Here is a 21,337-nt window from a genome sequence, read left to right as displayed (position 1 = left end):
AGACTCCTTGACACTCTGTGCCCTATCAAAGAAGACCTCTCTCCTCTATTGTCCCCTGATCAAGTGCCAGAAGAGGAGGCAGAGAACCTACAGAAAACCATGCAGGCCCGGTGTCAGAGAGAGGGGCTAGGACTCCGACAACCGGCATGGGATTCGCAGATGACCCCTCTGAAACCAAACCAAGGCAAATGGTATTGTGCCCAGGTAGCTAATCAGAGCATCTCTACTTGGCTATGGCTTCTGGCACGAGGGTTAGACAGCAGCAAACTCTGCTCGTGGCAGGCCACCCAAGTCACATACGCAGGGACGATACTAAGCTGCCAAAAAGGACTCTAGTACTCAAGACCTCTCTCTGCTTCTTGCTCCAGACACATCTCCAACATATTCCGACTGCCAGGGAGAGTCACATCAGGGCACACTGTCAATGTGACAGGAAAAAGGTGGGCAAAAACAGCATGTTTGAGAGACATGGAGCAGGGTGCCAACTGTGCCTTGTGGGCCACTGGGCCTGCAGCCTGACTTTCTAGGCAAAGCTTAATGAGACAGACCACACTCACTAGTCTCTGGCTGCTTCTCTGCACACACGAGAGCTGAGTGACGTCATCCTAAGAGTCCTCATGCTCCACACAGTTTAAGACAGGAGCTGTCTGGTCCTCTCTGGAACTTTGGGTATTACTACTTTAGGCAAAGGCGGTTCTCCGTTATCTTCCAGGGCATATGCTTGTCAAATAGGACACAGCCTGGAGTTACCTGTGATTTACTGTTTGGCCAACTGGAAACCCTGTGTGGTACCCAACCTGCTCAGTCATTCATTGTGGCCACAGAAGAGAAAAAAAATGACATTTCTACTTTCTTAAAATTGCTTCTCAGCCCAGAAGAACATGGGGGCTGTTTGTGGGGCTCCTTCTCTTTGGAAGCTGCTTTCTGTCCTTCTCACATGGAGGCCATGGCCACCAGAGCTGGCTGGCTGATTCTGCAGATGATGGTTCGTTCTCTCTACGCATCAGCTCCAGCCTGGCCGCACTCCACCCCCAGCAACTGCCAGATTAAATGCATTACTTGACCATCTTCACCCGGCTCCCTTTGAAGTTCCCTTCTCAAGCTTCAAAATACCTTTTGGAGGGAGATCAGACAGCATTAAACAGAATTACTAATTAATTAAGCAAAGTTAAATTTTAAACACTGTTTGTTGTGTTAGCCAAAAGCCTGAACAGAACAGACTTCTTTCCTCCACTGAGATCAAAGACAGCCTCTTTCCCTCTCCCCTCCCCCAGTTTAAAAGAGGGAAGAAGGAGGAGGAAGAGAAAGGGAAGAGGCTTAGGAACCAGGGAAAGGTGGCAGCTGTGATTAGGGCCTTCCCCAAGGCCAACAGGAGGCACCCCTGCGATCACATGCTAGGAGAGTTGCCCATCACTTTCTGGGGACTGTTTACCCTGGCAAACAGCAGTGACCCAGAGATCAGCCTGGCACAGCCCACCCAGCCTGAGCGCTGACAGCTGGCGTCACCCAAACAGCAGGGGGAGAAGAGGGCTAGGAAACCAAGTGGGCCCTCCTTGTGCAGTAGCTCCCTCCTAAGCTGCACGGGGGCATGCTTACCTAGGGCTCCTGCCCTGTGGCTGGGGCTACAGGGGTCATCTGGGGTTGCAGGGCGACAGGCTTTGAGAAGCAGGCTATGTACTGCTCGATTCCAGAAGTGTCGTCCACATGACACCAGGGACGTGCACAGTGTACTACTTCTGACATTTCTCAAGCAAAAGGCAGGCAGGTGTGGAAGGAGGAGCACTGAGCGCTGTCTCTTAATTGGTACAAATGCATTGGAGCTGACAGGGCGTGGTCTGCTTCCATTCAATCTGGCAATTCATTCTATAGAGTCCCATATGGGGCCCTCTGTCAACCTCACAGCAGGCTCTGTATCTGCACAGACAGAACATTAACTTCCTGGAGGCTGGTCCCTGGTGGCTGCTACCTCTGTATTGCTCACAGGAGCTGATGCATCTATGCACCCTTGCAGAGGAGGGAGTTTTCACAGGCATGAGCCCAGCTGTGCTGTGTCCTATACACAGGCACAGGTAAGGACAGACAGGTGCTGTCCATCCTGGCTTGAGCAACATGGAGGCTTGGTGTGGAAGGAGATGGTTGAAAAATGGGCACAAATCCAAACTCAGGTGACAGTGCTAGTTTATTGGAACACAGTCCATAAAAGCCCAGTTAACAGCAAGCTTGGATAAAAGTGACAAACTGGAAAGCAGGTTACGAGCAAGGCAGTGAAGATCCAACCTCAGTAAGGAAAGAGCAGAGATGACCAGCAAGCGTGTGGCACGCATTTTCAGGCAGACACAGCAGAAGAATGAGCACAAGCTGGCGCCTCTGCGCTGAAGTTTGGACACGCGCCCTGCCGTGCTCGTGACCCCCCGCGATTGTCCACACAAAGATATCTGTGACAAATATTCTGCTCTAAGGGTGGCTTGCCAGGATGTTTCTGGGCCTCCAAACCTCCAGCAGCAGCTGTCAGGGGGAATGCACATGGATTTTAATATTAGCCTATGCCAAAAATAATTAGGAGGGTAAATCTGCGGTCGTGAGGAGAAAGATCGTGTGTGCATTCCAGGCCAAATGGTTTCTTGGATGACTGGCACAGGCCTCACGAGGGAAAGGGCTCTAGAGATGCACAGATGTGCCAGCCTGGCACTGCTGGTCAGGTTGGCAGGTATACATGTTGTCTCATTAAGTCCTTACTAACACAATGTAGGAGTGTCCCCATTTGCATTTCACAACACTGGGAGTGAAGCTTAAAAAGCAGAAGTGAAAGCTGGGCAAGGCGGCACATGCCTGTCTCGGGAGGCTAGGGCAGGATGCTGAGTTTGAGCCCTCCCATCCCCACCCCGCCAGGCTACTGGAACAGGACTCTGTACAGAAAAGAGATGGAGAGGAGGGGAGGGGAGGAGAGAGGGGAGGGGAGAGGGGAGGGGAGGGGGGGAGGGGAGGGGGGAGGGGAGGGGGGAGGGGAGGGGAGGGGAGGGGAGAGGAGAGGAGGGGAGGGGAGGGGAGGGGAGAGGAGGGGAGGGGAGGGGAGGGGAGGGGAGGGGAGGGGAGGGGAGGGGAGAGGAGAGGAGAGGAGAGGAGAGGAGAGGAGAGGAGAGGAGAGGAGAGGAGAGGAGAGAGGAAGACAAGAGAAAGTGCACTCTTGATGGTCTCCCCCTACCCCCACCACGGAACTAGAGCTAAATTTCACACACCTGGAGCTTCCCTGGGTTAGGAAAATGAGAGCAGAGTTTCTACACAGCATTCTGTGACTCAGAAGCCATGACTTTCTTCAGATAGCACTGCACACTCCACACTCTTAGGATAGAGAGCTTACAGACTGAGTTTTGTGTCATTGATCAAACTTGGATAGGAGGAGCGTTGGGCTAAGAGGTCCTCTCTCTGTGAGGACCGTTTAGGAACTGAGGGAAAGAAGCCAGGAGTGTCCCTAACTTACCCTTTCATGAACAGATTCCTGATCCCCCCTTAAAAACCACCTCGGACTTTGAGGGACAGAGGACAGAGAAGAGTGTGTGTGTGTGTGTGTGTGTGTGTGTGTGTGTGTGTGTGTGTTTGTCTGTGTATTTCCTCATGCCGGTGGTGCCATCTGCATTCCTAAGTCCAGCTTTTAGTGTTTTTAGCTTTTGGCTTTTTATGCAATGCTATCCTGGGAATTTTTGATTTTAAAAGCTTCACTTTTAAGCAAGTTTGGTTGAGCTTCCCAAAGAGCCTAGGGTTCTGGATTGAGGAGATTCACTGTGAACTTTTACTTTTCAGGGGACCATTACCACCTCCCAGCAGCAGTGATCTGCCCAGCAGAGTCCCGAGCGCTCCCTGGCTTCCCTCCAAACGTGCATACTCCCCTCCTACATGCCACCGCTGGGCCCATATGCCAGCAGTGACTCCGCTTTTGAGATGCTTGTGACTGAGAGGGAAAAGGCCATGGGGAAAGCAGGCAACTGTCTGCAAGCACTGTCTGTCTTCACGCTCTGAGGCCTGAACAGAACTGAGGGGACATCATGAGTACAGGCAGGGACCCTGTACCACGAGAGTGGTAAGAGGCTGCTATGGTCCATCCGTGCTGCCCGTCACCCCTTCCCCCATGTGTAAGTCCATGAAGGAGATTAGCTTTCAAACCTGGTCCCTGGAGATACAGCTAAACCTCCTGGCACAGCAGAGGCAGACTCTACCCTGTCCGTGCTGCACTTTCACGGAGAGCAGATGGGAAGACACCAAGTCAGGTTCACTCCGTGGAAACAGCTTAGAGATGCTGGGGACTGGAGAATGACTGCTGAGCCACCGGGGAAACTCAAGCAGGATGAGGAGCCAGGGTGGCTGCCTGCTGCTCCCCAGAGGCCTCCTCAGACGTCAGGCACTGTCGGCCAGCCTTGTAGATGGACCTGCCCTGGACGGGTGAGTGGAACTGCCTCTTGAGAAGCCCTTACCCGTACCTTCTAGTACACTGTCCTGTACCTTTTAGTACACTGTCCTGTACCTTCTAGTACACTGTCCCTTAACTCCAGTCCCCAGCAGCCAGGTGGTTTGACCACTTCAGCACCTCCACTTGGATGGCCAGCAGGATTTTCAATTTGGCATCCCTAACCAATCGCCTTGTACCCAGTGTCTCCCCATCACCCAGGCTTCTCTTTATCTTTACAGATACCAAGCTCCTGTGGGTTCTGTTTTGGGGGTCACAGACTTTAGCAGCCTTGACAGCCTCACAAGGTGGTAAAGCACCAATGGACTGCCAGGTTCGGCAAAACTAATTTTCTACAGCAGATGCCAAATGGGCACTGGGGTTGATAGAAAAACTGCTTGGAGCCCAGAGACAGAAGTGAGCCAGCAGGCTGGGATGGGTAGGGGCAGCTTCAGGTGAGAGGCAACAGGAAGATCCTGGGGATAGGAGACATACATAAATCAGGGGGTGCACAAGATGGACCGACCACCCTTGGAAGTATCATGGGCCTGCCTACCAGGCCAGCACTGACCTGCACTCAGGGCATAAGCCTGAGAGGCCATGTGAGTGCTGGAAGTGAATGAGGGGCTGCCCCTCACGTCCCAGGCTGGAGCTGGAGTCCCAAAGGAGACTTTCCACACCCTGCCACACAGGCCTGCAGTCAGCTTGGAACCTCTGATGTTTACTTTGTTCTTTCCCAAGTTCAAAAGGAGCTCACAGCCCTGCACACCAAGCCAGCCTTAATCTCCTGCTTCGCTCCCAGCTGGCCAGTTAAGGCGGCTAAGACTCAGGATTAGGGGCAGCTTTACAGAACAACCCAGGAGCCAAAGCCCTCCTCTCCGGGGATGGCCAGAGACTCCTTTTCATCTTCACGCCTCACATGGCCCTTTTTCTCCCTTAAACAGCTCTCTAGCAGCCAAGAGGCAATGAACTTGGCCAACAGAAAAACAAAGACGACATTTAGGAACCAGTTTTCTCCCCTAGCCAGGAGCACAGAGGGATACCACAGCCCCAGATCCAGCAGGTGTACGGCTGTGTGGGCAGGACTCAGGGGCCTCTGTCCTTGACAGTGTGCCATGCACAGCCACATCCCTGCCCTAGGGCGGGCTTGGGCCACTACAACAGGAGTAGCCGGAGAATCTCAAGCAGGCAATGTGTCCAGGACTCTTCCAAGGGTCTCAAAAAACGGACAGGGTCCTTGCTCTCCTGGGTTGCTCAATACTGGCCAGGTGCTCTTCCCATAAAGAGTGACAGGCAGAGGGAAGCCTTCTCTGCTTCTGCCTGCCATAGTCATGGGAAGTCAGCTGAGCCACGTGGGCAGTCCACAGCAGCAGGCATTAGCTCTCACTCTTACAGATAGGGACACAGGCATTGCCAGAAAAAAAACCCAGCAGGCTAGAGGCTGGGTCCAGGCCACTGTCACTAGCTCAACAGCATGGCACTTCTACTGGAGGAAGGAGGGGTCTTGCATAAGGGACCAGAGGAGAGAGGCAAGAGGCCAGAGGCAGACTGGGTGTGATTATGCTAGGGCACCACATAGATGGTCTTGGGGAAAGAGCTGTCATGTGCAGTATCCAGACGGACACTCACTCACTATCACCGACACCACCATAGGCGGGTAGGCCTGTGATGGCCTGCCAGAAGCCTGGTAGCTTCTGAGCACAGGGTATGGGTAAAACCCTGGGTACTGGGAGGGGTTTCACATTCTCTGCCTACCCCTTCTGGGTTCTGTGGGCCTTCCCCCACCCTGGTACCACAGACAGCGCTACTAAGTCCCACATACCTTCTAGCTGGAAGTCCTCCTCGTCCTCCTCACCAAGTGCCTCTCTGGAAGTGTCACCCACGAGCTCCTGGGGAAGACAGAGCAACGGGTTACCAGACGGTGGGGCCCAGCAGGAACCCACCTGGCTAGATGGACAGGTAACCCTGGGCACAAGATACCAACCAGACTGGATAGACCTAGTCATGTGATAGTACAGTGGCTTCTCAGTGCCCAGGACCCACCTAGGACCCACCTCTCCTAGAGACCAAGCCCACTCTCCCACTGGAATGTCAGGTAAGATCAGTGTCCCTTGTGCAGCCCCCTCCCTGTCTAGCCAGCTTCACAGCCACAGACTCAGAAAGCACTCAGTCTAGATTCTTCCTCCAGACAATATGGGGCCCTCTCTGCTCTCTTCTCTGGTAAATCTCTATTGCCCTCAAGGCCAAACGTAGTGCCAACACATTGGCTAATGCCCTGGGCTTGTAGGCCATGACTCCAGCGATCCTCCCTGGGGCTTCCACGTCTTGCCCACGGTCTCATTTTCCCACTACCCTGGCCTTGGCCCATGCCTGATCTGTCCCCTCCAGAAGCTGATGATGTTTGGAACCAATGTGGCAGGGGTCCTTCCTAGCAGCCTTGTCAAGCTGCCGTTTGCATACTGTCATATTGGCAAAGGAAATTTTGCTGTCCTACAGGCTAGGAAAAGTCTGAGATGTGGAGAGAGACTAAAGCCCCAGCTGTCTGACTCACCCCAGCAGACGAGAGATACAGAAAGATTAGACTGCATCTTGCAAAATGGCTTCTCTATTTATTGGTACTCAGCCAGGAATTTTGAAACCTAAGATTATTTAGATAAAGTTAAACAAGACCTTTTAATGTGAGACTTCTCAGGGCCTTCACCACAGTTATCAACATAGGAATCTCTGCTCTATATATTGCAGTGTGGGGCACACATCCCAAGGGCCCAGTTTGGAAAACACTCCTCTTAAAGAAAGAAGAGGTCATGGAGGGGTACGCCATATTCCCTCTCCTAATGTCACAATGGTTCATCTGATGATGCCTCTAAAGTCCAGCAAATAACAAACACTGAAAAAGCCCAAACACACCAGCTGCTACCAATGCCTCATTGTGACCATAAAAACCTTGGCCTTGGCAACACTAGCAGAGAATACCAACCACCCAAACTCGGCACTTCGGATGCTTAAAGAACATCCAGGGCCGCCTTGACACGGCATAGCAAAGAATGCTGCAAATAGTGGGTGCTCACTGGACAGAGCCACAGGGTGGCTTCTAATCTTTTATTTTAGAGACAAACAGCTCTCTGTGTGCATGCAGCCTAGATCTTTCTAGGCACTCCTTCAAGGTGGCTGAAACGTGACTGCTCCTGCTCTCGCGTCCCATTTACTTCAAACCCCGGTGGCTTCCTTCACTCCCCTTCTTGCCAATTATCGTAATCACTGAACATTTCCCAGGCTTGTAACCTGGCTGTTTGTGTTAACAGAGCCAGAGTTGACAGGGAGTCTGGAGATAGTGACAGGCAAGGTACACACACAGGTGGCATCATCAGATGGCGGGGACACCCCAGCAGCCAATTAAAGCCCCACTTTCATGCGACAAAGAATACTGCCATCTCTTCAGCCCTGAAAGGCTACAGGCAGTGCTTGTGACAGGAGCAGCAGCAGGCCTGAAGGGGACAAAGGCCTTCACGCTGGGTCCTCTAGGAGAGAGTGGGCTCGGCACTGACCCCAGTAGCCCTGACAGCACCACAGCAAGGAGGCTGGCAATGACGAGTCTTTGAGGTCCTGTGACTTTCTACTGGTGTTACTGCCAGATCACCCCAACAGTGCAGCCACGGAAGCTATCTGCTGATACTGCACACCCACCATCAGCACTGTGAATGACGGGTCTTGCACACCCGCAGAGGGTGAGCTCACACACAGTATATGCTCTGCAACACGCTGCAGTGCTCCCTGGGCCACTCCGGGGTCTTGGCATAAACTGTTCATGGTCTCTAGACCCAGGAAATGCAACATGGGGAGCCAACCCTGGGTCAGGCCCTGGCTTCTGGGCTCTCCTAGCATTTGGACTCAGGTGAACTTACACTACGGAGAGACCGCGAACACTCACTGGACACTTCCTTCATGGCAGGCAGTGCTGCCATGTGGTAGATAGCCTACGCTGGCCACCACAACAGTCCCGCTCTGCCCAACTCGCGAGCAGTGAGAGAGTACTCGGAGAGCTTGTCCGGCATGTCCAGCCTGTGCAAGGCCCTGGGCTCCACTCACAGCAATGCAAAAAGGGAGGGGATTGGAAGGGAAGGAGAAAGGAAGGGAGTGGAACCCTCTCTACAGTAAGTTTCAGGCCAGCCTGGGCTACACCTTACCTCAAACAATGCATAAAACAGGGCCTGGCCACCAGCTCTGGTGGCCCAGAGACTAAGGGTTCCGATCTACCCAGTGGGACTCAGGAGCACAGCTAGCTCCTCCTCTGTGGTTTGGGCTTGGTCCTGGCTCCCGCCTGGCCATAAGCTCCTTCCACATGGCCACAGACCTGTAGCCTCCTCCTGCAGGAAGGCAGATAGGTGCTGTGGAAGCTGCACACTCAGACCTCACAGCTGTAGTGAGCCCCATGGGGCCTACAGCAGAGAGGGCACAGAACTGGGCTCAGGCAGTCAGGGGTGGTGCAAACACAGCTCACTGCACAAGCTAAGTCTAGAAGGTGCAGCTCAGCCTCCCATGTGCCTTGGCTCCCCCTCCACAGATACAGCCCACAGGGCAGTTTCAGAGTGACTCTGAGAGACAAGGGAGTGTTTGCCTCCATGCTGGAAGATCAACCAGCAGTGACCATTCATTGCTTCCTCTGTGTTCACCAACAAACAACTATCAGTACGTGCTGGAAATGCTGGGACTGACCAGACCCAGCTGTCCTCCCATGGCAACCACTGTGGGGTATGCTGTTATTATACCCACTCTATAGATGAGAAAACCAAGGCAGAGTAGTCTCGTGACTTGCCCAGGCCAGAGAGAGGCCGACCCTTACCACTACACCTTCTTGTAAGAGGCCTGAATCTGGGGCTTAGACAAAGGACTATCTAATGCCTAGGACCCAGGGCCTAGGCCCTGTCTCCTCTGGCTTCCAGGACTGTGGGCCTCAGACTTACTCCAAGTTCTGACTAAGGCTAGAGCCTGGCTTAGTATTCTGTCAGGACACGTGGCCTTCATGAGCCTTTAAAGTCCCAGTGCTGTCCCTCGGTTGCCCCTTTGGAGCCCAGCCTCTACCCCTCCCTGGGCCCCAAGAAGAGCAACCTCTCCGGTCACTGGTGTGCAGCCCGCCCAGTCCCGAGCTAAGAGGCACAGGCACACTGCCTTATAAGGCCTCCGGGACGGAAAACCACATCAAAGTGGGGCCTTGGGGAGTGTTGGCGCAGGCTAGGGATTTTCCTCTTTGTCATTGGGGCTTCATGCTCCTGAACTCAGTCTCCCCCACGTAAGGCCCCAGCAGGTCTCTGTCAATCTTTCTGTTCTCTAAGAGGTAACAGATGTGGGTGCCACACATTTTTTAAGCAAACTCTTGGTGCCCACAGAACGCGGTACCATGTAGACTCAGGAATGCACAGGACTGAGACTTTCCAGGAAGAGGGGCACAGCCCAGGCCACCCCAGAACCCTCAGATCCAAGCAGCCTGTCCTAGCTAGCCCCTGAAGGAAAGCACAGCAAACTCTTTCTTCCACGAACTCTGCAGACACAGCCCAGCCTCGCTAACAGAATGCTCCACCTTCTGCTGTCAGAGGCAGGGCAGGGCTAGTCCAGCTCGGGCTCAGCCCCTCTCCACAGCTGAGTGGCAATAAAAGTGTCACTGAACTTGACCGCTCCATTCTCCTACTTTAATTTTTTTTTTATGTCAAAGAGGAGGCAAGGAAAAGGGATCAAAATGTCCAGGTGGCATCTGATATAAAGTTAAGAACCTCGATCTCAGTCTCCCCCGTTTTTCTGCCATAGCCTCCTCTCGTGTGTGCTCTCAAATGTCCTCCTGGTCCATCCTGATAATCAGTCACCTAGTTCCCAGCAGCTCTACCCTCTCTGAGAGCCCATTTAAGTTCACTGACATCTAGGGCCAAGAGATTCCCCAATGCTAACAAAATATACAGTGTGGGTCTTCCCTGTGGGGTGGTGGGACTTCTCTGCTTGCTACATGGAGCATAGCCCACGGAGAAGCACGGGAACACATGCAGGGGATACGATGCCACTATTGTGCACCTAGGAAACAGTGACAGTTATAAGGGACCGTGTGGCACTCAAGAGGCCAGAGAGGGTATGGAATGGATGCCCTGGCCACAGACACAGAACCTCAGTCAAACACCTAGCCTTGAGAGAATCCTTCGAGCACTCAGAGATGAGACAGTGGTCCCTTGGGCTCCATCAGGGCTGATTCCAAAGACATCCACATCCTAGGGCTCTGAGGGCTTAGATAAAGCAGCACGGTATCTGCGGAGCCCCAAACCTCCCTCGAAGTCTCTAAGCCATCTCTGGATGGCTCTCAGTTCCAACAAGTGCAGCTGTGTAAGCAGCTGTCACACTGCTCTGTTTAGAGAATGACAGCCAAGAAAAGAGTCTGTACTTGTTCAATACAAAGGTTGTTTTTCCCATGTGTATCTTCTACGGGATGAATGGGTGGGTGTAGAACCCACAGTCACAGAGGGCCAGCTGCACATCCACGTGTCGCCCAGGGAATGAAATCCTGACTTCACAAGACCGCAGATGATGGCCCACTTCACAGAAGAGGGACCTGGAGTTCAGACAGATGGAGAGAAGGGTCCAAGAGATCACAGAGAAGAAACAGCAGCGAAGGCTGGGGTCCTCCAGGCCCAGGAGGCTACGACCTCCTGGTTACAGGACTCCTGGGGCATCTAGCCACCAACACCATCAGCAGCTGATTGTTCTTCTGTGGCACATGAAGGGAACAAGAGATGGGGAACCAAGGCTGCTCACCACCCGCGGCCTCTCTCTGTGTCTAGCACACACCACGAATCTGGGCCTCTGCTCTCTCAACTCCCCAGACTTCTCCGGCCTCAACCCATCTTACTCATGAGCACCGTAGGCCATAGGTGCTGGGAACTGCCCATCCAGGTCAACAATGAGCAACACGCAGGGCCAGGACACAAAGTCAGTCGCCATCCAAGGATTGAGAGAACAGACAAGGCTCCCAGAAGCACTGGCTCCCGTGACAGGAAGGTGGAACACTCTCTCCCCAGGGGTAAGATGAACACAAGCCCATTGGGCCCCAGAACAGTATCAGAACCAAGATCTCAGCAGGCTGCTCCCAGAGAACAAGAACGAAAGGCAGGGAGCCCTCAGCTCCTCTAGCTGTCTGCCAGACTTAGGCCACCAGCAGTGCCTGGGACTCTCGGGAGCTGGGAAAGACACCTGCCTCTCTCGCTGTGTCTTGCCTCAGCTCCAGCTCCCAAAGTCTACTGCTTTAGCCCAAATGGAGGTCACAGAGAGAGGCCAATGAACAAAAGACTGTGAACGACCATCTCTGAAAGCAAACTCCACATGATGGGACCTGGCTGACTTGGTCTTGGAATAGTACCTGACACATCCATTATGTATGTGTTCAACCTTTGAACATTTTGACACAATATTAACAAAAACCCTGCAAAAAAACTAGGTGTTCTAGATAAGTTTACCATTTTGTGTTAAGTTGCATTCATAGCTTCCTGGGGTGCCTACATCTTGTGGGCCATGAACTGGACACATCCATCAGGTGCTGGACAAATGTAATAAATGTCTTCTGGATAGACTTTAGCACCAGGAACACTGCCCCTACCTCACCTCCAGGCATCGTGACCTGGGAAGGTGACCACTGCCATCACATTAATCTCTTCTCTTGCAACAGCACTCAGGCTAAACTTGTCCCTTGCTATACAATCCTGACTCTTACAGAGCCAGGACCAAGCCATAGCCTACGATAGCTAGAATCCAAGATTCTGGCCAAGCTCAGGAGCTGTGGGAGGCTTGCTTGTGCCACCCTTGCCCGTGGCCCCTCTAGTCTCCCCAGCTGGCCCAACTGTGCTGCTCAGAGGAGGGAGGTAGCTCTGAGGCACAGGCAGGTCTGGCCTTCTGCCTAGGCTCACAAGGAACAGCCTCCGTGGCTCCAAAGACACGGAGCAGTGATTAAAATTCCTTGCATTGCTCCTATTTTTATCTGCCCAGGATGTAATCAGAGTGCTCTTTGCGGCGCCCCCAGCTGGCCCCCACAGCTAAGCATGCAGCCTGGATGCCTAGTCTGCTGCTAGGGAGATGGACATCAGACATCTGGGAGGGCCCCACAGGACACAGACGATCCCCAGAGATGGCTCTGCACACTTCTGGCATCAGCCAGTCATAGCTCAGATCAACAAAGTCTCCTGCCCAGGCTGTCACTCTGCACGCTGTGGAATCTGTGTGCCATGGAATCCTTATGCCACTATCAGCACAACTTCCTTCAAGGCAGTTCCTACCTAAGCCTCTTAATATTCTTCTCCTACCCAATAGAGCACTGGGGTGCTGAAGATAGAACCTAGGGCTTCTACATGCTAGGCAATTACTCTGGCACTGAGCTCCCCAGTCTTTTTATATTTATACTTTTTATGCTGAGACAGAGTCTCAATTGCCAGGCTAGCCTTAAACTTGTGATCCCCCTGCCTTGGCTATTGAATAGCTGGAGTTACAGGTGTGCAGCTGGCTAATATTCAAACGTCTCGAAGTGTGTTAAATATCCTCATCCTCTCCCCCTCCTCCTCTCCTCGGCCTTGCAATGAGATCAGTGAAAACATGGATGTGAGTCCTCGTTATATTCGAGGCTTTTGAGGGGCATTTCACATTGAACAGACACAGTCATTAAAATGCCAGATGTCCACTACTTTACCGTCTCCAGTCCCACCCCACAGAAGAATAACAGGCAGGCTTTGAGAAAGGTAGGATGTGGAGAGCACATGGCGCAGTCCCACCCCTACGGCAAGGCTCACTCGAACAGCAGGGGAGAGAGAGAAGGGACACGGAGCAAGGCAAACACCAGGGACTCCCAGGCTCTTCCCATAGAACAGCAACTACATTTAGAATAGGATTTCTATGGATGGAGTAAAGAAGGCTGGGGGCGGAGAGGGGGATAAGCCCAAACCAACAAGACTGGTAAAGTGTGTATGCTCTCTTGTGTTGAATCTCAGGGTTGAAGCAGGAGTCCTGGGGCAGGAGAGGCTGACCAGAACAGCCAGGGCATGGTCTAGCCAAAGTTTAGAGATTTTCTGCAGTAGAGCCCTGGAGCTCACTGGAGCATGGGGGTACAGGTACCATAAGACCAAGGCCACAGTGATGACAGGAACTAACATAAGCCGAGTGTGACAGCCATCTAGTGCTATGCAGAGTCTGGTACCTCTTTAGCTAAACCCTCCATGGTGCCAGGTCTGAGGCCAGATGCTGTCCCAACATGAGCCCTGTAGATACTGAGGTTCTGCCTGCTCATTGCTGTCTCCAACTGCTGGAACAGGCAAATGAGTTGTGCATAAAGCAATGAGCTCACATCTAGAGCAAGAACTGTCCCCCTCAGTTCCTGGCTGGGACCTTCACTGTCACTCCACTGTCCTCTCCTCTCTGAGGTCTTCAGGGATCAGGCATCTGTGCTGTCCCAAAAGGCACATGGCCAGGCTGTTGCCTTCCCACCTCCTAAGTTCCACTGACACTGCCAGGCCACTGCCTGTCACACTGCTCACCTGCCCCGTCACTGGCCTGTGGCTGCATGGCTGAGACCTGACGACAGGAGTGGCCAAGGGCTTTTGAGCCCTTCTGACCACCCTGCAGCTGGAGCAAGTGCAGGCAGATCGCTATGGGTTTGATGCCAGCCTGGTCTACATAGTGAGTTTCAGGACAGACAGGGCTATGTAGAAAGACTTTGTCACAAAAACAGAGACAGAGAGACAGATAGACAGAGGATTCTTTTTGCTTCCCCACAAGCCAATGAGCCCAGCCCATCTGTGCTGGGTTATCCAGAGCTCTCTGCCCTTCGTAACAGTGGTCTCATACCTCCTTCCACTAGTGGAGTCATATACCTCAGTTTCCCACCCACTCCATTTGGGCAGAATCAAGAGGTTCAGCCTGAGGACTGATCTGAATCCCAGAGCCTATGCAACCTGATACTTGGGTGCACAAGGATCACGCAGAGGCAAACATAAGAAACCGGCTGCCAGGGAGCCCATGTGAGACCCAGTCTGGAGTCCTTCCTGCTATGGGATGAGTGGGCAGTGCAGCAATTGCCCGTGTGACCCTGCAGACAGGAGCACCTGGTGCCTCCATCCCCACGTTCTGTACTATGAGAACTGTTACTACCCTCACCCCACTCTCTGATCATGCACAGCCTTTACACTAAAATGTTAAGTTTTTTAGTTTCATTATTATTAAGATGTGGTTTCTGTCAGACTCACCATAAGCCTATGCATTCCATACCAACCCACAGCTTCTCCAAGCCCATCCTCCCTGGTCGTCCCTGTGTTCAAATATAGCAGTCTCCACTGCTGCCCAGGTCAGACCAGGGAGTGAGCTGAGGCTTCTCCTACAGCTTTTCCTTCCTTCCATCCATCAGCACAGACTGTAGGCTCCACCCTTCAATCACAGGCCGGCACCACACACTCTCACCTCCGCCCCATCCCCAGTGTGTCCCAGCACTGACACCAGGACCACAGAGACCGTTCTCTGCACTTTGCTCCCCACCACTTCTTTATCCAGGCACCACCGACGGTGCGTCATCCACTGATCCCCATTCGCTGTCTGCTGCAGTCATGGTAGACACCTCTCTTTGCTATTCTGGTGTTCAGCACATCGCCTACTTGGGCCTCTCTGCACCTGCAGCATCTTCTTTCTGGCTTGCTCTTTCTCTAGAAAGCCCTTCTCTCCTTCAGCGTTTTACTATTAATTTACTATTAAATTTATTTTAAAATGCAGCCCCTCCCAAGCATGCACCCACTCCCTTCCTTAGTCTTCTCTGGGACTCAGCACCATCTGTAATACTATACCAGGCCTGACAGGAGGCATGCACCAGGCACGAGCTGAGCAACCCACGCAGCTCTCTGTTTACAGACTGAGAAAACATTCTTTTCTCCAAGAAAAAAAAAGGAGTGGCCCAAGAGCCCAGAGGACATGAGTGCCTCTGCTAAAATTATCCACATGTTCCCATACATCAAGGTTACAGACATGGCACCAAAAATGCTCTCCGAGGCTATGCCAGTTGGCACGCAGGTCACCTGATGTTCACCACCAGCGGCAGAGAAAAGGCAAGGCGCTGTGCCAGAAACCTGTATGACTAGTACCTGTGTGGCTAGTGGGGTTTACAGGAGTCAACTGGAAGAGCGATGAGGTCAAGGTGATGGGGTCTCCAGCTACCACACACTGCAGAACGCTCCCGTGCACTCAGCCACCTGGAGGTCCTGAAGACCCTGCCTGCCTAGCAATCTGGGGACTGACTGCTGGTCTATTAGATATAGTAGAACCTGGATTCCAGAAGTGGCAGGAGACCAATGGAGCATGTCAACTGAGCTATCACTGGGAGCACGTGAAGAAAGAGGGTGTAGTCACCACCACACACCAGATTTCATTGTCACATTCTAGTCAACCCAAAGACAGAAGAACACCCTGGGTTACAAGAGGTCAGTGTTTGCCCTTGTATGGATGTCAGGGTCCCATGCCATTGGTGGCCTGAGTCTGGCAAAGGCTGTGTGGCCAGCAGAGAAGGAAGGAGGTTGCTTAGGTTCAGGGACAGAGGAGATCGACAACTGTTGCTTCATCCATCACCTCTTGACCCTGGTAACCTAGAGAGCCCAAACTTTTCAGGTGAGGGGCTGAGGATCTGCAAGGGGAAGCAAGAAAGAAGTGCACCTGGGAAGGATCACATCCTTCTGTGTAGGCCAGGCCCCTGAGGACCACAGTGACCTAGGGGAGAATGCAGTACAGGTCCACACAGCCTCTTGTCACAGGCTGGCATCAGACCAGGCAGAATGGGAGACCCATTAGGGATGCCCCCAGACAGTGGTGCGCCGCGTACATGGGTTTCCTGACCCTCCCACTATCAGTTTATTTGTGGACTTGGAGGAGAACCTGAGAACAGATGGGAAAATAGGCCTCAAAGAGACAACATTCCAGCAGTAGAGTCACCATTAGAACCCCAAAGACCCAAAGTAGGGGCAAGAGTTCCCCAACTTATCCACAGGCAGAAGCAGGTTCTGCGTGTAGCCAGTTCAGTCCCAGCCAACAGAAAAACCTCGTAGAGTATCCAGGGGTCCCCAGCGTGGAACGTCTCACACCTCTGCTGACATCTGCAGCAGGGCCTGGAGAGAGCCTTTGGTAGGATAACTAACTCCCACTCTGGAGAGCTTGGTACATGGGACTCTCTGAGGCCTCCCAGCATCCATCCCTGTGAGGTTTCCTCAGGAGCCAACCCCGGCACCTGGTCTGAAGGCTTGGAACTGGGTGGCCCGAGAAAGGTGCAGGAGGTTGCTGCCCATGGTGAGTGTGGGCAAATTCTAGAAAGATGTCACAGTCTGGAGGTCCTTACAAGACCAAGCCAGAGCCCAGAACCTACCCAGAAATGGCACCTTTGCCTCTTCCTTCCTTCATGTGACTGTCTCGGGACATCCTTAAAAGAAATCAGAGACAATCCTCACCTCAGGTTCTGCTTCTGGAATGCCTGACCTAAGAGGGGTTCCCACTGAATTAACTGTGGAGTTGGGGAGCTCTGACCCCATGTGGTGACTTCCCAGGCAGTGGACAGGCCATTGGAAGGCCAGCTGCTCGGGCTCATACAAACCAGACAGAATGGGTCCAGACTCAGAAGTCATAGGAAGGCCAGTCTACACAGGGAAGCATAGGATCTTAAACCAGGCCTCCGTCTCTGCTGGCAGACAGGAAGGAACACTTCCTCCTTCATCTTTAGGGACCTCATTTAAACATGGTCAACCCTTCCTGAGTACATTATCCCCAGAGCTCCTCTCTCAGATCATCCATCTGCAAGTCTAGGACAGACTTCAGACCATTCTTTGAGGGATTCCAGGCTGAAGCATAGCTTTGTCTCTCTTTTTAACTGTATGTATTGTAGCATCTGTGAGTCAGAAGCTCCTGTCCAGCCCCTCCCAGTATCTGTACCCTGTCCCCAGAGTTACTGATGGTCTTGGATTCTACCCAGTGTGCTGGGCATCTCAGACAGAACACGTAACTGCTTAGTGTGAGGCTTTCCCCGTGCAAAATTTGCAACAAATTTAAAACAAGAGTTTTGTGTCTCTATCTGGACACATGTAACAGGGAAATCCTAATCCCCCACCCCACCCTGTCCACCTGGTGGTCAGGGATGACTTCTTCCCCTGACCATGATGCAGCCTAGCCAATGAGAACTGTGCAGTATCCCAAGCCAGACCAAGGCGACCCAGTGCATTCTCAGAACATCTGCAATAATGAGCTTGGAATTCTCAACTGCTAGAAACACTTGCTTCCTTACAGGAAGATCCTAGCTGAGTAAAAAACGAACACAGGAAATCAGGGTTCAGTGAAGCAAGAAAAAACAGGTTCCAACACCATCTGAGCCCCTAGATCAAACCATGCCTGAAGCTAGGTCCCCTTAGACATCTCAATAATGTGAACCACTAATCTCCTTCTTCCTGCTTAAACCAATTTGAGCTTGTTTTCCATCCTGGTTGCTGAGTTCTGTTTTTCTGTACCCTCCTTTCGTCACCAGTACATTGCCAGGCCCACGATGTATTGCCCCAGAACTCCCAAGGTTTCCCTTCACCGTGGGTGGCAGGAGAGCCTCAGCTTTCCAGTCAGAAGGGCTCAGCTCCCATCCAGCCCTGGCTATCCTCACTTCAGGGCCTGAAGCCTCAGCTTTGGCCTCCGCTGCTGTAAACACACACACCTAATCACCTCCCATCACTGTCACAAATGTACCTAGCAAAGTCATAAACTTTCTGAAAACACTGCCAATCTTTTTATAATTTTTTTGGGGGGGCATACTTGATTGAACAGTTTCTTGAGCATGAACTTAGTGAATGACATCATATAGGTAGGACATGTCTGGTAGAGAGTCCAGACTGTGGTGAGGGGGCCACATCATTCCGAAGCTACTGGGAGGTATGGATGGCAACAGTGGGGAACAATACATTAGCCTCATGAGTTGGGGTGGGGGCTAAGGTCCTGAGGTTCCCTCCTAGAGCATAGTTACCAATGACTTTCAGGTTCTCACACTCCTGCTACTGAACCCCTGCCAGGCTGCCCTAGGGATCCAGCCTCTAGCACATGGGTCTTCTTTACTTTACTCAGCCCAGCCATGGCAGGAGTCCCTATCATTATACTGCCCTAAGCAGAACACCTTCAACAGTGAAAGGTGCTATGAACAAGAATAGGAACACAAGAGCGACCGGTACTTAGGGTAACTGACCTAGGGATGTGCTGTCCGTCACTTTCTGCCCTTCCCTGCGCTGGCACCGCCACCTCATTTGTCTGTCCTTCTCACTTCAGTCAGTCATCACCCTCTGTGCAAAAGCTTCCTTTCTCCTCTCGCCACCTCCTGATTCATTCCTGCAGACTTCCAGAGAAGCCGTCCTGGAGTTGGGGTATGGTCCCCTGAAGCCCTCTGTTCTGGAAAGCCCAGTCTCTTTATGAACTCCCTCCCTCCCTGCGCCTGAAGCCCTTAAGACTCACAAGCCTGTCACGTCATGCACATACGCACACCTAGGCACGTATACACACAGTAGGCAGTGGAGACAGCACCTTTTTCTTCCTCCAGAAGACGGAATTTCCTCTATGTGTTCAGGAAACCATCCTCAGTGACTTACTACAGAGAGGCAAAAATTGGGGACTAGGCTTCATGAGTCAGGGTGGGTACGGTAGGGGAGGGCAGCAGAGACAAGGCACTGGCCCTCCGACAGCTTTCACTAACCTGAAGCCAGGGACAGGCACCAGCTGACTTCTGCCAGTATCTAGCCCTGGCTCCTACTCAAAACATGGGCCAGCGATGCTGGCGATGCCACCAGCCTCCAGCAGCTCAGTCCCTTGCAGCAGCCAAGTCACTGCTCAGAATGCAAACAACACAGGTGCAGAGGCTACGGATGGAGACCAGAATCCCAAGCCTAGGTTCCACTCCCAAGTCCTTTGAGCTAGCCTCTAGCTGTTTCCTGGTTTGGCAGGGCTACAGCCTGAGACCAGCTCCTTGCTCCTAGCCGAGTCAGGTGGATGTTCCCCTCTACATTAGCAGGACCCCTGCACTCTGCAGAATGCAGGAGAACAGACAAGGCTGAGAATCCTGCTTTCAAACTGCTTGAGGTCAGAGCTCCCCAGGCTAGCCCTGAATTCAGAATTCTTCTGTCTCAGCCTGAGTGGCTGGTTTTAGATTTCTTTTTGGCAGTGAGGCTGGCACATGGGGACAGGCTCAAAGGTCATGGGCATTAATAGCATCTGTCCTTAACTCTGTCATGGATACCAGAAGCAGGAACTACTACCTGAGAAAACTGAGATTGAGAGCAGCTAAGAAACTCAAAAATGGCTCAGCAGCGGCAACAGCACAGGGCCTTCCTGAGGCTGTGTTCTGGTGCCTTGGGAACTGAGTGCCGGTATAGCTAAAGCAGCCCCATGATCCCAGAAACAACTGGGAAGCTAGGGTCAGCACTGGGACAGGGCACCCAGGAGGTGGGACAACCCCTGATATTAGGGTGCCTTTCCCAGCCATGCTGGAGTGCTCAGCCTATACCCCTCACAGAAATTTCTCCCCAGCAGAGGTTTTCCTTCCCATCCCTGAGAAAGTGTACCATCCTTCAGGACCCTCGGGATCCCATCTGCTCTGGTTTGTCACATGACTCATCCCAGGTCCTGCAGAAGGAAATAGTTCTAGTTTGATTCTGCCACTGTGATAAACACTACTGCCAAAATCAAACTGGAAAGGAAAGGTTTATCTGGCTTACGCTTTCGGGTCACAATACTCCACTGAGGTAAGCCAGACAGACACCCCAGGAAGGAGCTGGAAGCAGAGACCATGGAGAAATGCTGCTTGCAGGCTTTGCTCTCTGCCTCATGCTTAACCAGCATTTGTTAAGCAGTCCAGGGCCACTTGCCCCAGGAATGGTGCTAGTGACAGTGAGCTCCCCACTCCAATTAATTAAAAATCAAGACAATCCCCCACAGACAAGTTGATATAGGTGACTCCTCAGTTGGCCCCTCAGATAGCTAGGCTCTATCAAGTGGCAATTAAGGCGATGCAGGAAAAGTGGTAAGATGCCTCTCTTTCAGATCTATCAATACATGCACACTGCAGAACAGCTGTCTATAAATGACGCTTCCAACTTGGAAAAGGAATAAAAATTACTTCAATATCAATAATTAGTCCCCTAAGCTGTATTAAATAAGCATAGTGAGCTCTGGGTTCAGCAAGATCCTCTACAAATAAAAAGCAATTTGGGCAAACATCCGCTGTCAACTTTGGGCCTCCACATACACATGCAAACATGTGCATGCACACACATCCATTCACATGCATGTGACATTGCACACATTTGCATGAGCACACACACACACACACACACACACACACAGAGCTTATCACAGTGCTGGCATAGGAGGTGATGATTTTCCTACCATGGGATTTAGAGACATCACCTGGAAAGTAAAACCTCATACCAAAAAAAAGGCACACTGTTCTTCTCTCAAAGTGTGGTCTGGCTCCACCTGACTCACCAAGTCAGAATCTCTGTTCGGAACCCTCGTGTGACTCATAAGCACACTCTAATTTGGGAAGCCCTGGTCTAGAGAAGAGTTGAGATTGTTACACTTAGCATGTGTCAATCTTAATTTAATGCATGAAAGCACTTTACATGTCTTACATGAAAGTGTAGGGTTGGAACTACAGCTTTCACCATTCATTCATTCATTCATTCATTCATTCACTGTTGTCTGAAACACTGTTTCTTGTAGACCAGGCTGCCTTAAACTAAGCAGCAGAGGCTGGCTTCAAACCCCTGATCGTCCTGCCTCTGCCTCTCCAGTGTTGAGGTTACGAGTGTATGTCACCATGCCCAGCCGCCATCTCTATCTCAC

The 21,337-nt window shown here is 52.1% G+C and overlaps 1 protein-coding gene across 1 annotated transcript in view; it reads right to left on the bottom strand.

Annotated features, from left to right (window-relative positions):
- The window catches only part of Nkd1 (NKD inhibitor of Wnt signaling pathway 1), a 67,881-nt gene that overhangs the window by 12,677 nt on the left and 33,867 nt on the right, over positions 1 to 21,337 (bottom strand). The window contains exon 4 of the mRNA XM_087900153.1: positions 6,261 to 6,327. Coding sequence (XP_087756279.1) covers positions 6,261 to 6,327 — 67 coding nt within the window. The remainder of the gene's footprint in view (positions 1 to 6,260; positions 6,328 to 21,337) is intronic.

This window comes from Myodes glareolus, chromosome 22 (genome assembly GCF_982192425.1).
Source record: "Myodes glareolus chromosome 22, mMyoGla1.1, whole genome shotgun sequence".
NCBI lineage: Eukaryota > Metazoa > Chordata > Mammalia > Rodentia > Cricetidae > Myodes > Myodes glareolus.
The sequence above is the reverse complement of the archived record's forward strand: the minus strand, read 5'-3'. Positions and strand labels throughout refer to the sequence as shown.